Source organism: Sceloporus occidentalis, unplaced genomic scaffold (assembly GCF_023333645.1).
Source record: "Sceloporus occidentalis isolate IW3139 unplaced genomic scaffold, rSceOcc1.0.p SCAF_1, whole genome shotgun sequence".
NCBI classification, from domain to species: Eukaryota; Metazoa; Chordata; class Lepidosauria; order Squamata; family Phrynosomatidae; genus Sceloporus; species Sceloporus occidentalis.
Window position 1 is genome coordinate 295,728,662 of NW_028316981.1, and position 15,885 is coordinate 295,744,546.

General features: G+C 37.9%; 1 protein-coding gene across 1 annotated transcript in view; it reads right to left on the reverse strand.

The window, feature by feature from the left end:
* LOC149324101 (WD repeat-containing protein 70-like) overlaps nt 1-15,885 on the reverse strand; it is a 163,457-nt gene that overhangs the window by 53,855 nt on the left and 93,717 nt on the right. Inside the window, exon 10 of the mRNA XM_089496437.1 lies at nt 7,693-7,867. Coding sequence (XP_089352563.1) covers nt 7,693-7,867 — 175 coding nt within the window. The remainder of the gene's footprint in view (nt 1-7,692; nt 7,868-15,885) is intronic.

Below are 15,885 nucleotides of genomic sequence, written 5' to 3' on the forward strand. Positions count from 1 at the left end.
TACTGCAGCCACTTACTCAAAACCACAAGGTTGCGAGTTCAAGACCAGCAAAAGGGCTCAAGCTTGACTCAGGTTTGCATCCTTCTGAGGTCACTAAAATGAGTATCCAGATTGTTGGGGGAAAACTAGCTTACAGTTGTAAACCGCTTAGACACTGCTTAGGCGGTATGAAGCGGTATATAAATGAAGCTTGTTTGTTTATTTTCCTTACACCTGTCTAGGGTTCCTAGGTGTCAGGGCCTGATTCCTTTCCCCGAGATCTCAGGAAGAGAAAACTTAGAGTGAAAGTACTGCCTTGGTTTTTTTAAGGGGGAGAATATAAAAGAAATGGTATTGTTGGCTCTCCAAGAGGTAGCCACCTCCTCTATTTGTCCCTCCTCTTCTCATATTTTTTCACATTATGGCCAGTACCAGATCTCACTGGGAAGGAGCAGTCAGTGCAGGGTTTTGCTGCCTGAGCATTTGATGAATATGATATTACAAAACTCTTGCTTTGTGGCTCTTCCTATTTTATTGCTCACCTTTCCAGTCTCCCACAACTTCTGGCTACACACTTTCTCTTTATCTTCCCCTCAATCTTTCTCCAATTTTACTCCTGTATCGACAACTCAGCTCCTGAGCAAGTTTTACAAGTAGAACAAGGAAAAGTTTTTTTTCCCCTTGTTTGAATCAGGGGTTGAACTTTCTTAGACTACAACTCCCACATATTTTTAAAAGCAATTCCTTGTGATGGTGGCCAAAATTGGGCTGGGAAAAAAATGCTTTCTCCTGTTCCATGCAGTTTGAAAACTTAATTTCCAACTGGAGAAATATTTTCTAATGTGTTGGCCTTTGTACTTTTTATCTGAATGACATCCTCTATGACCATGACCATGCTCTATGGTTGACATCTAAAGTATTATGCTTAATTATATCACTAGAGCCTGATGCCTGTGATATTGCTGGAGCTGTTCTCAAGTCTCAGATTTGACTCTGAAATCTCAGGCTTCAGGATCCTCCTCAAAGGGACTTGCCCAAGTAAATTTTCACTCAGTGAATTTCATGGCTGATTGGGGAGCTGAACCCGGCTCTCATACTAATTCTTGGATTCTGCTTGTTTTACCATAATGATGCATTCTGTAGCTTATGATCCTCTTTTCCTGTATAAAGAAGGGATAAAAAGAAAATGAACTGACAACACAAACCAGTCTTTCCAACCTAGAGAATTTTGTTGAACCATAACACGCAGCATTCAAGAACAACAGTTATACTGGCAAGAGCTGATGGGAACTGTAGTCTAACACATCTAGAGATGTTAGGTTGGGATCCCAAATCTCTGTGCACATACAAAAAATTATTAAAGATGTATCAGTGTTGTTGTTGTTGTTGCTGCTGCTGCTGTGTGCCTTTAAGTGGTTTTTGATTTATGGTAACCCTAATGCGGCCCTATCATAGGTTTTTTCGGCAAGATCTCAGTTAGGTTTGTCTTTGTCTTCCACTAAGGCTGAGAGAGTATGACTTGCTCAAGGTCACCCAGTGGGTTTCCATGGCTGAGCAGGGATTCAAAACCTGGTCTCCAGAATCCTAGTCGAACACTCAGACCACTACACCCCACTGGCTCTCTGTATCAATTTAGTCTTTTGTAGATCAAAGTTAGCATCTCTAATTGTTTGTTTTCTGCAGGGGTAGGCAACCTTTTTGACCCGGGGGCCGGGTTGCTGTCCCTCAGACAACTGGGGGGCCGAAGCCAAAAAAGAAATAATTAAATATATATATATATATATATATATATATATATATATACCGGGACAAATGTAGGACAAAATTTTCAAATTGAGGACATTTTTATAAAAAATGGGGCACACGCAAAAAAATTTGCTGATTTTTAAAAAAATGTTAATATAAATGCATGTTTCTGAGGCTTCGATAGACAATTGCCTGCCTCTTGCCCCCGCTTGCTCCCCTTGCCTGCCGCTTGTCCCCCCCGCCCGCCTCCTCCTGATAGGCCAAAGGCCCTGGCGGCAATCGGCAGCAGGACTAGGTTGGGGCTGATCCCAAGACCTCACCGGGCCGGATCTGGCCCACGGGCTGTAGGTTGCCTATCCCGGGTTTTCTGGTTTCATTCATGTCTGGGTTAGTTGTAAAATCATTCTGATAATATGAGCCATGCAGAAGTAAATACATTTAAAGCTCTCCTTAAAACAAAGCATAATTCCTACAGTGTCATCAAAATAACCTAAGAGCTATTATTTCAAAGATACCAAAATTTTAAAGAGCACTGTTAGTGGCAAATCTGGAATCTGTACTGTGCATTCCACCTCTGCTCACAGGGAATGTTTTTCATTATCATGTGAAAAAACAACAGAGTGTGAATTCAAAATTGTTATCAACAGTCCAAATGCCAACATGATTATTCCAGTTCTCAAGATCCAACATACCACATAGCAGATCTAATTCAGTTATTTGCTATTTTATAAACATCTCTTTTGTTGGTGTTGAGCTAGCTCTGCCATGTTCTGTGTCTTCTCCCAAACACATTAGTCTATGTTTTCAAACTAGGAAGTGGGTCTTTTAACAGTGGGTCAGCTGAATAATTTTTGTTTTCTTTGGAGAATATATTTATTCAGTCTTCACATCCCTTTTGTTGTCCTTGGCAAATATGCCTCTTTTGTCTTCACTTCTCTTTAAAATCACTACATGCTCAGCAATGCAATAGTAGTACATTAAAGGATCAATTGCAATAATATTTCTCGGAGCATAGGGTAACTCAACAATGAGCTGCCTCTTTGTTCAAAGTCTAGGCAGCAGTTATCTCTCCAAGAAATACACCAGCTTTTTCCAGTCTAGGTCTTCTCTAGATGTTTTGGCCTCCAACACCTATCAATTCCAGCTAACATGGCTAATATGTTGGATGATGGTAGCTGCAGTTCAAATGACTTACAGAAAACCAGATTGGTGAAGCTCACATATATTGCTGAAGTACTGTTGTTATTGTTGTTATTTGTTATCAGGTTGACTTCATGGTGATGCTAAGAATGATTGAGCCTAAAGAGCCCCAGTCATCAAATGCATTGCTCAGGTCTTGCTGACATATGCTCTCTTGGGATTTTGGAACCCATGGCAGTTGCACAGTTTGCCTCTTTGATTGGGCTAGCTTTCTCTTTAAAAGATGCAGATACAAAACATACAGAATGCCAAAATTTCTGAACAGGTTTGATGCAAGGTGCAGTCTAACCTGTGTGTGTGTGTCACAAAGAATAAAAAAGAAGAACCAAAGATTAATATTGAGATCTGAAAGTGACATTATTAAAAACTCACCACGGTTATCTTCACTAGACATGTTGTTGTTGTTGTTGTTAAGCTTTATTTATAGAGTACTGTAAATTTACACAGCACTTTACATACAATCAGTTAAAAATAGAATAAAATAAAATAAGCCTGCCTATGGCATACATTCTATAAAAATAATTTAACATAATACACATTAATACATATTAACATTAAATAATAAAATATATAAGACAATACAGAGAAATATAGATCTAGGAAGAGGGTTCAACAACCAAAAGGGTGCTACAAAAGAAGTTCCTGTCTCAAAGACTCACCTATCTCAACATGCCTTTATTTGGTGGATTTGGGACTGTTGGGTCAGATCAGTACAAACAAAACAAAACAAACAGCTTCATTTATATACCACTTCATACTGAAATAACAGTGTCTAAGCGGTTTACAACTGTAAGCTAATTGCCCCCAACAAGCTGGGTACTCATTTTAGCGACCTCGGAAGGATGGAAGCCTGAGTCGAGCTTGAGCCCCCTTGGCTAGGATTAAACTCGCAACCTTATGGTTTTGAGTGAGTGGCTGCAGTACAGGCATTTAACCACTGCGCCACCAGGGCTCCTTACAACCTTCAGATAGTTGCGGTTTCTCTTCCCTTATAAAACAAAACCAACATTATCCTCAAATTGAAAACAAGAGTAAGCCTAAAAGCCGATACCTTCCTTCCTCCTTCTTGTATGGCACAGAAGAGAGACTTTGGTTGTTCCCGGGATCTGGAACTTACTCCCAAGGAAGGTTCAGCCTGGCTGCTCCATACTTCTTTTTCACCAGCAGAAATACATCTCGTTTAAACAGGCCATCAGCCTTGGGTGACCAAGGTGGGAGTGATGTGCAGTTGAGTGTGATGTTCTTGGATGTGCAATGTGTTTTAATTTTAATTAGTATTTATCATTTTAAATGTAGTGTTTAAATTCAATGTATAGTTTAATGCTTTTAAAAAACTTTTGTGCTCCTGATTGGTTGGTTGTCTGAATATGCTGTCTTTCTTCTAACACAGGATCCAAGCTAGTAGCTTCATACTATTTCAGATGTTCTGTTTTAATTTATACTAAATTGCTTTGCATCCAATTTGAGAGAAAAGCAGGATATAAATCAAATCAATCAATATATTCTGCAGATGGGCAGGGATGGACCAAGACACTTTGCTATCTGAGACAAAGAACATGAAGGCATCCCCTCCTCATTCCATATACAGAAAGCAACTTGACTGGCTTAAAGTGAGGGTCAGCATTCTCCACTTTACCTCAGGACAACAGAACAACTAAAGGAGTACAGAGCAGTCCAAATGTAACACACTGCTCTGTCCTCCAACAAACTGTCCTTCCCAATCCCAATTGCTTCTAATAAGAAGTGTGGCCCTGTAGATTAGGAAGTACAAACATAACTGTTCTGTGTTGGAGAGATTATCTATGGCTGAAACTAAGGAACAATGTGCATCTCTTTAAGAATAGCATGCTCTCCTGCATACTTAAAAGAGTCAAGTGACTGAGTTATTTTCATTAGGAATGACAGAGCTTCAGCTTCAGAACTGCCTCTTGTCACTGGATTGGTTAATACAAACAGTTGGATAGCACCTTAATATAAACTGTTTACTATATAATAGAGAATGCATTTAGAAACTGAACAGTACCCTTTTTTACATTTCAACAAGAGGGAGGAGCATCTGACAATCCTATGGTGCAATTTTCAGGCTAGAGTTTAGGAAGTACTTGCTAGAACAGATGTATACAGGAGAGAATAAAAAAGTTAATATTTGGTTCTGGCATGCTATAAGTGATTTTTCAGGTTCTGCAGCAGAGGTCTGGCATGCATACTTCTGGAATAAAAAGTGTGGGATACTTATGGATATGAAAAGTCTACCTTGAGCTTGCAAGGAAAATATTCTGTTTATTTGGATGCCATTCATCTTTTATTTACTCAAGAAATTTCCAGATGTAGCTACTCTTCAAAGGTTCAGATGAAATCATGACTTTGTATTAAGAGCTAAGACAAAGGAGGTGCTTTTCTTCATTGTTAGCAATTTGTGGCCAACAGTCAAACACCTTGTAAATTTACTGGATAGTTTCCACTCCAAATAGTACTTCTACCTGAACAATCACAATGACAACACAAGAAAAAACTAGCATATAACAATGAAAGTATCTGAATGACTGAAATCTCTCTTCTAGTATTTTCTCAGGCAATTGTATATGTTTCCAGCAAGTAAATGAATGAAGTGGTCATAATTCTTGAAACATGGTAATTATCTTTCCCCATCATCTGTAGGAAAGCAATGACTGGATAGGGACACAATATTCCACTCCTAACTCTATGTGCAGTTCTAAACATTATAAAGGCCTTAAAAAAATTATAAAAGCCTTTAAGAGTTTGAAAATTAAGCATGTGTACAATGTGCTCCAAAGCAGGCTTCTATAGTGAATTGTTAAAGACATGTTTCTTCACAGTGCGGTTGTCTGGTCTGAAAAATCTGTGCAAACAATATAATAATCAAATAACTTAGCACTATAATATCAGCCAAACCAGCTTTTCACAACACTTGAAAAAAAGAGGGGGCAGGTGAGTGAGAAGGGTTTCAAAGGCTTCAATATTCAGCCACAAGTCCACAGCTACAACCCAACTTATTTTGATTGTCAGCTTTTTATCTCTGTTGTTATTTCCACTATAAACCTTGTAAAACTTCTTAATGGCATGGCAGTTTCAGAAGTTATTCAATGTATAAACTTGTTCCAACAGAATAATAATTTTTTCAGAGGCTGGCTTTCATCACCTGTGCAGCTGTTGATGTAAATGTAGACAGCATTCAAATAGTAAGGCTTCTGGTGCAAAGTTTAACAACAGCATTCCTAATAGTCTGCTTTTTCATGAATGTCAGTTTCCTTATGAACTTCTGTGGGGTTTTTTTAAATGGCATAATACATTGTTGTGCATGCAGACTTTTTTTAGGTGTTTATGAGCAATCCCTTGAATTTCAGTGACTTTTTACCCCACATATAGTTAGTGTAAACCAGCTGCTGCATCAAGAACTTCAGCTGATGGTCACGCTGCAGAAAATCTAGATAGAGATAACTGTAGCTATTTTTAACTGCAGTTCCCAGAATCCTTGACCACTGATCATGCTGAATAGAGCTTAAGTGAGTTGAAAAAGGAATTATTCCCTCTCTATTTTCTTGAGGGTTTTGCTGCTAATGCATTTTAAACCTGTACATTTTTATTTTCATTCTACACAAATTTATGAAATGAAAAAACAGCAGCACTACGTTTTTGTGCATGAGAAGAGACCCATGTTAGGAAGAACATAAATTTCTGTTTTAATTTATATTGTGAGTCACTTTGAGTCCTATTCAGGAGAAAATTAAGATATAAACCAAAGAAATAAAGAAATAAAGAAATACTTTTTCTATCTTTGGAGACGCATTCTATATGAAACTGATATAGTGTTCCCCAATCACAATCACGCTAAATTTTCCTGGTTATTTTCTATGGGAAAGAATTAGTTTTCCATTAAGAAAAACAGAACAGTTTCAAGTGCCATCTTAAGAGAACAGCTATTGCTATGACTAGCAATAGATCCTCTAAATGTAAGTTTCAGTTGTGATTTCACTCATTGTTTAAAAACACCAGAAGGCAGCAATAAGCAAATTTCTCACAAAATTGCATAGCAGTTTAGTACCTACACTATTTGCCTGCTGTGATTGGTCCTAAAGCAGTTAGAGACAATTTCTTTAAAATGACAACTAGTAACATGGGCTAATTGAAGGCAATGACAAACCTGTGAATAAATCTTGCAAAGAAACCCCCATGATAGGTCCATAAGCTGAAAACGACTTGAAACACATGACTTGAAAGCACACAACATACACAATGGACTAAATATATGCTGGGAAGCATGGCTAGAATCCCAGTCAACAGGACAATGTGCATCCATGTTGTTGTTAACTTCCTTTGAGTCAATTTTGGCTCATGGTGCCCTGCAGGTTCAGGCCGGTGACCTCCCTGATTTAGTTTATCCATCTTGAATGTGGCCTTCTTCTCCTTGATAGCCCTGTTTAAATACTTGAAGGGATATCATACTGAGGAGGGAGCAAGCTTGTTTTCTGCTACTCCAGAGAACAAGACACAGAACAATGGAAGCAAACTTCATTTCTGTTCAGTTCTGTTCTGTATTCTGTTCTAAAGATAGCCTCTTGTCCTGAGTACAGATTTTGCACCAGGACAATCAAATGTAGTGGCGCTCCCATTTCTTTCATAGCTAGCCATTGGTTTTTGTGATTTATGCAGTCAAACACTTAACTGCAATCTATAAAGCAGATAGGCAACCCTACCCCAAGCAAAACTATTTTTACAGTTGATCTAGAAAAAAAGATGACCACTTACGTTCATATTCCTGTCCCAGATCTGGATGGACCCATCTTGGCAGCCAGCTGCAATGAGTTTTCCATCTCTGCTGTATGTGCAGCTTGTGGGTATCACGCGTTTACCTTGGGCTGACCGTGGTTTAAACACACCTTTATGTTTTTTGTCATTGGTGACATCCCATGTTCTCACAGTTCTAGCAAGAGACCATCAGAAATAACAGTTTTACAAAATGTATGAAGCAGATGAAATTAAAATCCATTCTTAATTATCTGGCAATAACACATTTTTACCACAATGTAAAAAAAAAAACATATAAGAAGAGAACATAAGCTTTTAATAATGTATGTATTGCTTTTTAAATGTGCTCAGTTTTGTACATCTGTGAGAAAATAAGGCACACGACTTCCTTTGTAATGTTAAGTGAAGGGGAGAATAAGATTGTAAAATTCTGATAAATTTATTTTAGAAATGGATTTTCCCCAAATTTCCCCTGCTGTTAAATTTTAGCTGTTTTAGCTGTTTCTCTCCATATTCTTATCCAAATCACAAGAGAACACATTAACAGAATGTGAAGCACGACAGATTCAGACATCAGTACACTTGCATCTGCATGTTCTTCTCAAGCCAAACACAACTCCATATTCACTAAACATTGAATAATGTGTGGTACTGCACCTTCTATCCTAAACCCCAGCCCTACAGTTCAGTTGAACAGAATATACACATATGAAGACATAGAAGCAGAGGCTAATAATAATAATAATAATAATAATAATAATAATAATAATAATAATTTGTTTTATTTATATACCGCTATTCCAAAGATCATAGCAGTGAACAGCAAGTAAGCTAATTAGCAAGTAAGCTAATTTGCCCCCAACAGTCTGGGTACTCATTTTAGTGACCTCGGAAGGATGCAAGCCTGAGTCGAGCTTGGGCCCTTTTGCTGGTCTTGAACTCGCAACCTTGTGGTCTTGAGTGAATGGCTGCAGTACAGGCATTTAACCACTGCGCCACCAGGGTATATAAATAAAACAAATTTTAACTATGATTATGTTGTCCTGATAGCACAAGATAACATATCTATTAATATTTTCAACTGAAGAAGTAACACAACCACTGAGCCAGTATAGCATAGTGGTTTGTTTGAGCATTGGACTACAACTCTGGAGACAAGGCTTGGCCAAGAAATGCACTGGGTGAACTTGGGCACACTATCTGTCTGTCTGTCTGTCTGTCTGTCTGAATCTCATATGTATATATGCTAACATTTTAATTTTTATAAGAAATACAGCGGCAAGTACCAGAAAAAAGAGACACTTTGTGATTATCTAATCATTTACTGAATGTACACATACACACATATGCATGCACGCACACACACACACACACCCTGCTTTTTTTGTGCAAATAAGCACATGTTAAGGCAGTTTTGGGGATCCTGTGGCCCTACATATATGTTCCGCTCCCATCTGTTCTGGTCAAGATGATCAATGGCCAGGGATGACCAGTGCTGTGTACTAGTAACATTCAGAGAGCCACAGGTTCTCTATCCAGGGCATTAAGGCTTACATCCTAACAAGCTGGTGGCAATTCTCTTCTCTCTGCTGAAGCCCATTGTGAATATAAGATGCTGATATTGTAAAGGTGTTTTTTTGGAAGAGTGGGATTAGACGAAACAAGACTGCAGATGGAAAGGGAAATCAACAGCTTCCCTTTAGGCTCACACAACACATTTAAATGCAAGCCTAAGTGTTCAACGTCCAAGGATGAACAGAAGGATTCCTTTGGAGAAAAGATGGCATCTGCTTTGTTTTTATGCAGATTTATACCTTTGTCCCAAAATAAAGGCATGCCCAATGACTGCACAGAAGGAATTGTACAGCAGAGTGGAAATAATGTCCAACCATTTAAAGAATATAAGAACAGCTGTGCTGGATCAGACTAAAGTTCCATGAAGTCCAGCACTCTATTTTCATAGGGGTCAACTAGATATCTTTGGGAACCCCAAGAGAAGAACACAAATTGAATAGCACCATCCTGGTTGTGTTCCCCAGGGAGTGGTGTTAAGAAGCCAGGGCTTGGAAGTAACTAGTTATAAATAACAAGCTAATTCTAATTAATTCCATGCTCCTAAAACTAACAGAGATGTCTGTTGGCTTAATTGCCAGGCAACTTGCCATTCTGGGTATCTAGCCCATCAATGCTTTTCATATAGCAAAAAGTTGCAGTTTGGGGGTGGAATGTGGAGGTGGGGAGCTTCTGATTCGGACCAAAGTTACAAAGAATAAAACTAGACTTTCAAACAAACGTTGATTTTGTGTGCCTTCAAGTCACTTCTGATTTATGGCAAACTATGTAGTTTTCTCTGCAAGATTTGTTCAGAGGTGATTTACTTCAGCCTTCCCCTGAGACTGAGAGTGTGTGACTTGCCCAAGGTAATCCAGTGGGTTTCCATGGCTGAATGGGGATTTGAACCCTGGTCTCCAGTATGTCACAGTCCAATGCTAAAACCACAACACCAGTCTGGTTCTCTATAATCCAAATAAATTTGGCAATGAGTAACTGATTAAACTCTTTTTTCCCCTTCACAAAGCAATGTTTTCCCCACTGCTCACTCCATCAATGACTTTACTGGTGAAAACATTTTTACTATGTTTCTTAGAGACACATCAAAACAATTGAGAATGAGGGAATGGGAAGGAAGGACAAGAGAAATACAGGTGGACTGGCTAAATAATTCTACAAACAAAAGACTTCTGTCCTTTCAGAATGCTGAAGTCCTTCCAGATTATAACACAAAAAATCTTCTGGCAACCAGTCCATAAAAATATTTCAATATTTGACAGTCCAAGGAGCTAATTAATTATATAAAAAGAAATCAATGTGCAGTTCAGACAAAGCTCATTTGTTTTCTGTTCCACAAACAATATTTAGAACCCAAGAATATGTACTGTTTTGGTTCTCTTGCCAAGGTAAAGCCTACTGAATCAAAGCAACCACCTTCCAACAAGATAAGGCTGTGTAAGCAAGGGCCAAGAGTAGCATTTCTGTTAGGGTTTGCAAAACCAAATTGAGCATATATAATAGGAGGAGACCACACACAAGCAAATTCATACCAGTTATGAGATATGCAAAGGGTAGATATAATTAGATCCTAAGAGTGGTTTGGCCAGGCCCATTGGAAAAGTCTCCTGCAGTCCATAAGGTTATTGAGGGTTCCTCAATAATCTGCACACATTGTGCAGCTTCCATAGATTTCATCTACAGGACTCCAAGTCACCCTATCGTCAACTTGCTTCATGGTTACTAGCCACAATGAATTATGGGACGTGTAGTCCACAAAGGTAAAATTTCCAAGTTCTGCTGGTGGACTGACCAGCAGGATTGGCAGGACTGACAAAGCTAACTAAGACCAGAGTTGGAGTGCAAAGAGGTACTCCTCCCTCCTTTGTTTTCCCACACAGTTCACAAACTGCTTGCCATGCTTATTCCTGTTTACATACAACTTATGTTCGTCTCCTTAGCCTTTCAAACAAGTTGGGCCAATGCCACATGATACAGCAGCCACTTTGCTGAAGCTAAACAGGTCTGGATCTTGTCAGTGGCTGGACAGGAGACCAGCTGCAAACTCCAAGTTCACCAGATTGAGCACCACTGAATGGAAAAAGTAGGATACAAATGTACAAAACTACATACGGAGTAGACTGTAAAGAGAAACAAACAAAATATACTATATTTAATAGCACATGTAGGCAAGGCCACTGTTTGGTTATTTCACAAACAGGTTTGGAAATGGAATTGCTGGCTACTTTCCATTTTGTTTAACCAGAATCTAATAAAGCATGTGCATTGCTCAGGACAAAACCAGACGGGTGAAAATGTTCACATTGCTTCAAACTAAATATACAAAATATATGGCATAACTAAACACACATTAAAGGCAAAACATTAATCTAAACACAGATTTAAATTCAATTGTATGATTGTGTCATGAACTACAAAAAAGAACGAGAGTAGTTCAGCAGTCTGAAGATCTATGCAATATTTTTAGCTAGAAGGACTGACATGGAATAGACGATACATACATTTTTTTATATGTAACTGGCTTTTTAAAACTTGTAGATTCCACATCTGCAGAACAGACTTTGTGAAATGCCTCTAAATGCCAAGGAGTGATTGAAAACAATTTTAAAAGAGAATGAAATGCTCTCTTGGAAGGTAACAGAGATATGTTCACAATCTAAGAATGTAAATAATTTTGGTAAATAGCTATGCTTTTATTGGGATCAGTTTTAAGCTCTTCAAAAGTGTGTTTCTTTTCAATTTTACATAGACTCATTACCAATGTCTTTTTATATATTATAATGTACAGAGGAGTCACAATACAAATAAATATGTAAAGCAGTAGTAGACAGATTGAACAGGTTTGTGGGGCTATATTTTCATGCTACCCAAGAAGGATCCCACCTCCACCTCCCATGTCAGAACCAACCTAAATATACCATGTACAACTAAACCTACTGAGGTGGTAACCAGTGAACCAACCAAAACATTGGAATGAGCCAGAAACAGATAGGTTACTAGATTAGGGACATTAAACATGAGATCAACAGGATATGCATGAGAAATGCTTGAAGAGAGTGTGTGTGTGTGTGTGTGTGTGAGAGAGAGAGAGAGAGAGAGAGAGAAAGAGAATGAATGAAAGCTGGAGTTTATCAGAGCAAGATATCAGAGCTATTTTTTTCCCCAATCTTAGAAATTTCTAGGAAGACAGTACATGCTGTACTGCAAGTATCATAGCAAACAAGAGTGGGTATAGTACAAATCCCTTCTCACTCGCTTGAATATAGAGTCTTGATGAATTGCATTACCACTAACTTTTTTTATATTTAGCATTTAGGAATATGAGATTTCCATCTTCTCCCTTGATTAGAAGAGTCCACAAATGACTGACTAGAAAGCAAACCTGGAGATTTGAAAACTGCAATAAATAGGGAATATTTAAAGATAACATTGCATGCAGTTCGCCAAACATGGCAGGGCAACACTACAGGATTAGTTATCTTTTCAAGAGAAAAAAAATCATTGTACTCTCATGGTGCCATTTTTACTATCTACATGGAAGTATAAACACATACCCAGGAAGATACAGCGCTAGTGTACAAATCTGTATCCACTCCTCAAAAAGGGAACATCATAACTTTGGAGACTTCCAAGACTAGTTAATGCTAGTTAATGTGTGGTTGTCAATTGCTTTTCCAGTGCTAATCTCATCAGGTAAATTATTCCTGCTATCCGTCAATGTCCACTTTTGGAATATACCATAACCTAAATTTTTGGGAATGCAAACAAGAGATGGACAACTCTTCATTTAAAGTTGTATAACAACAGTTTAGTACTAATTTTGATATGTATCAAGAATTAAGTTAAATCAAGAATTATAGATCATTCTGTGCAGTTAAAGCATTGTCAAATCAATAAAAATCAGCAGGCAAGGAGAAAAAGAAAGATGTGGTAAGAGTACTTTTACATGAAACCGTGTGTCTTTGCTAGTCAAATAATAATAGTAACAATAGTAATTGTAATCGTAATTATAATCATCATGTACTTGGATGTACCTATTATAAGAGGTTTAAATGAAGTGACCATTTAATGTTAATTTTGTAAAGCTCTTTTGACCAATTAAGAGTAGAAGGATGCTGCAACAATTCTGTTTTCAGTATTTAGAAAACCAAAAGCAATGCAACCAGTAGCAACAGGTTGAGAGAAAAAATACTCTTTAGATAGGAATAAGCCTCATTCAACCTAGTCTGACTTACTTCTGTGTAGACAGCAAAGGCTAGCATTGTAAAATTACAAAGCAAGCTAGAAACACCTTCCATACTTGTTCAGCTGTTCAGCAATAGATTCTTTAAGTAAATGATGCACCCAAAAATAGGGCATCTGAATAGAATTAAGATAATTTAAAGCAGATTATACAAAAGGCCATTCCAAGTCATAAGCAAAACTAGGAGAAAAAAACAAGAAGAACTCCTATCCAAGCAAAGAAACCCAACTATTGTAGAAACCAATGCATTTTGTTGATTTATGACATAGTCCTTCAAAATGAAAAGTATTATTCAAGAAAAATCTGACTACAAATTCTAATTTACCATTACTCTTTAAACTAGGTAGTGAAAACTGATGACCTAGGAATCTTTTTTGGAACTTTTCACTACTGACTGAGAAAATGAAGCAACAAAGTATTTCAGCTTAAATTTTCCTAATCATACTCGAACACTTGATTCCAAATGTTTGTAGAGCTATAGGGCAGCTGCAAGAGCAAAATACTAAATCTGTGGCTAGAGTCTACAGAATGAAGGAACACTGGATGCATTTGAAAGAAGATCTATATTCCATTGTTCTGTCTAACTCAGCCTTCATCCTACGAACAGCCAGAAGCATCAAGTTCTGGACATCAGAAGATGGACATTGGCAACTCAGCCATTTGAAGCCTGTCAGATGAAACAACCTGTTCTGAAGGTTTGATCAGGAGCAGATAAAGGATAACTATGGGAGGTTTAGCATTAGTGTGGAACTAATGCATGGCTTTTAGGTAATGCAGAGGTATTGTGGATGCAATTCCATCTCGCTATATTATGTCATACATCAAATGGCAGTTTAAATACTTATTTCAAAGTTTTCACTCAGGGCACGCAAGTGACAAGTTTCTATAGTTATCAGGAAAAACAAGGGAGACAACTAATCTCTTGTCTTTATAAACACGAAGAAAATATGCAACATAACATAGCTGAGGCTAGACTTGTAGGGCACGGGGTGGATGGCTGAATTTGGAGGGCGGGGGGGAAATGACAATTACTCAGAACAATCTTCCCTAACACTTATTAATGAATACTCAGCCAGCATGAGCAGTCAGGAATAACAGTCACTATAGTCCAAAAATAACATTCCAATACAGTTAGGAAAGACTGTTTAGCAAGTCATCATGTGAGCAACAGGTGCTCTAATTCAGGATTTCTTGAACTTTGTTCTGTTGAATACCTACATAAAGAGCCATAGATTCATTTTTGCTGTTTTTAAATATTAAGGCCATTTACAAAACTGCCAAATCAACTCAGCTTCTTCTTTATTCTGATGTGGTGGTGCTGACAAAGGTAAACATGCTGAGCAGTAAGTGCAGCTAGAGGCTCTTGTTGATGTTTACTGACATGACAGTCGGTACAGCAGAAGTGCTTCGGTACTATTTCACAAAATCTGAGTCCAAAGTCACATAGCATTAAATCCATGCCACTTTCCTCTTCTGTGCTGAAGGCCCTTCCAATAACTAGAGCAACCTGACATGGAAATGAGTCTTTATGTGGACATTCCCACACAGCCACAGACTTCTGAAGTCTCTGAGCAGTGTAGGAAAGGGTCATACTGTAGACATTCTAATGCCACTACAGATTACCTCAAAAAGAATGCTAACTTTCTGTACACTCTTAAATACATACTTTGCAAGCGTACAGGGTGCTGATGCAGCACAATCAAGCAAGGCAGCCCAACATACAGTCTCAAAATGGGAAAGTGGTGAAATCAGCCACAAACATTAAACATCATCACAACAGACAGGTTCTGAGTTCCATAGGTCTTGGAGAGAGGATTTCTTGGAAGATAAAGTTTATTTGTCAACTCTTCACACTTATCGGAAGAAAAACACACAGAGCAGACTCATCTTTTGAAGCTTTAAAGGGATAGTTATTTATGAGAGACTTTTTGGAATAGAAGCCATTTGTTTATTTCACATATCTAATTAGTTTTACTCCACTAAAGAGAGCCATAAAGTCTGATGGCTTGGTGACAAATTCAGAGGAATAGTCAATAAAACTCTGAAGGAATACCCTATACAACGTCACTAATTAACCCAAGTCCACAAATGCTTTAAGTCTTATGAAAACACTCTATAAGCAAGGAAAGTCTCATTAAAGAGTCAAGAGCAATAGAGACCATTTTTAATTTAACCACTCCCAGCTCAATCTTTCATTAAACCTCTACCCCCTTTTCAACCAATTCTATTTATTTGGCATCTTGAGTTATGGCACAGATAGAATAGGTAAAATATAATTCCTAGAACAAATAAATACAACACATTCGTATCAGTCTAAAAACTAAAAACAATTATATCTGTTACTCCACATTTGAACACATGATTTTCACAGTAGTTTTTGT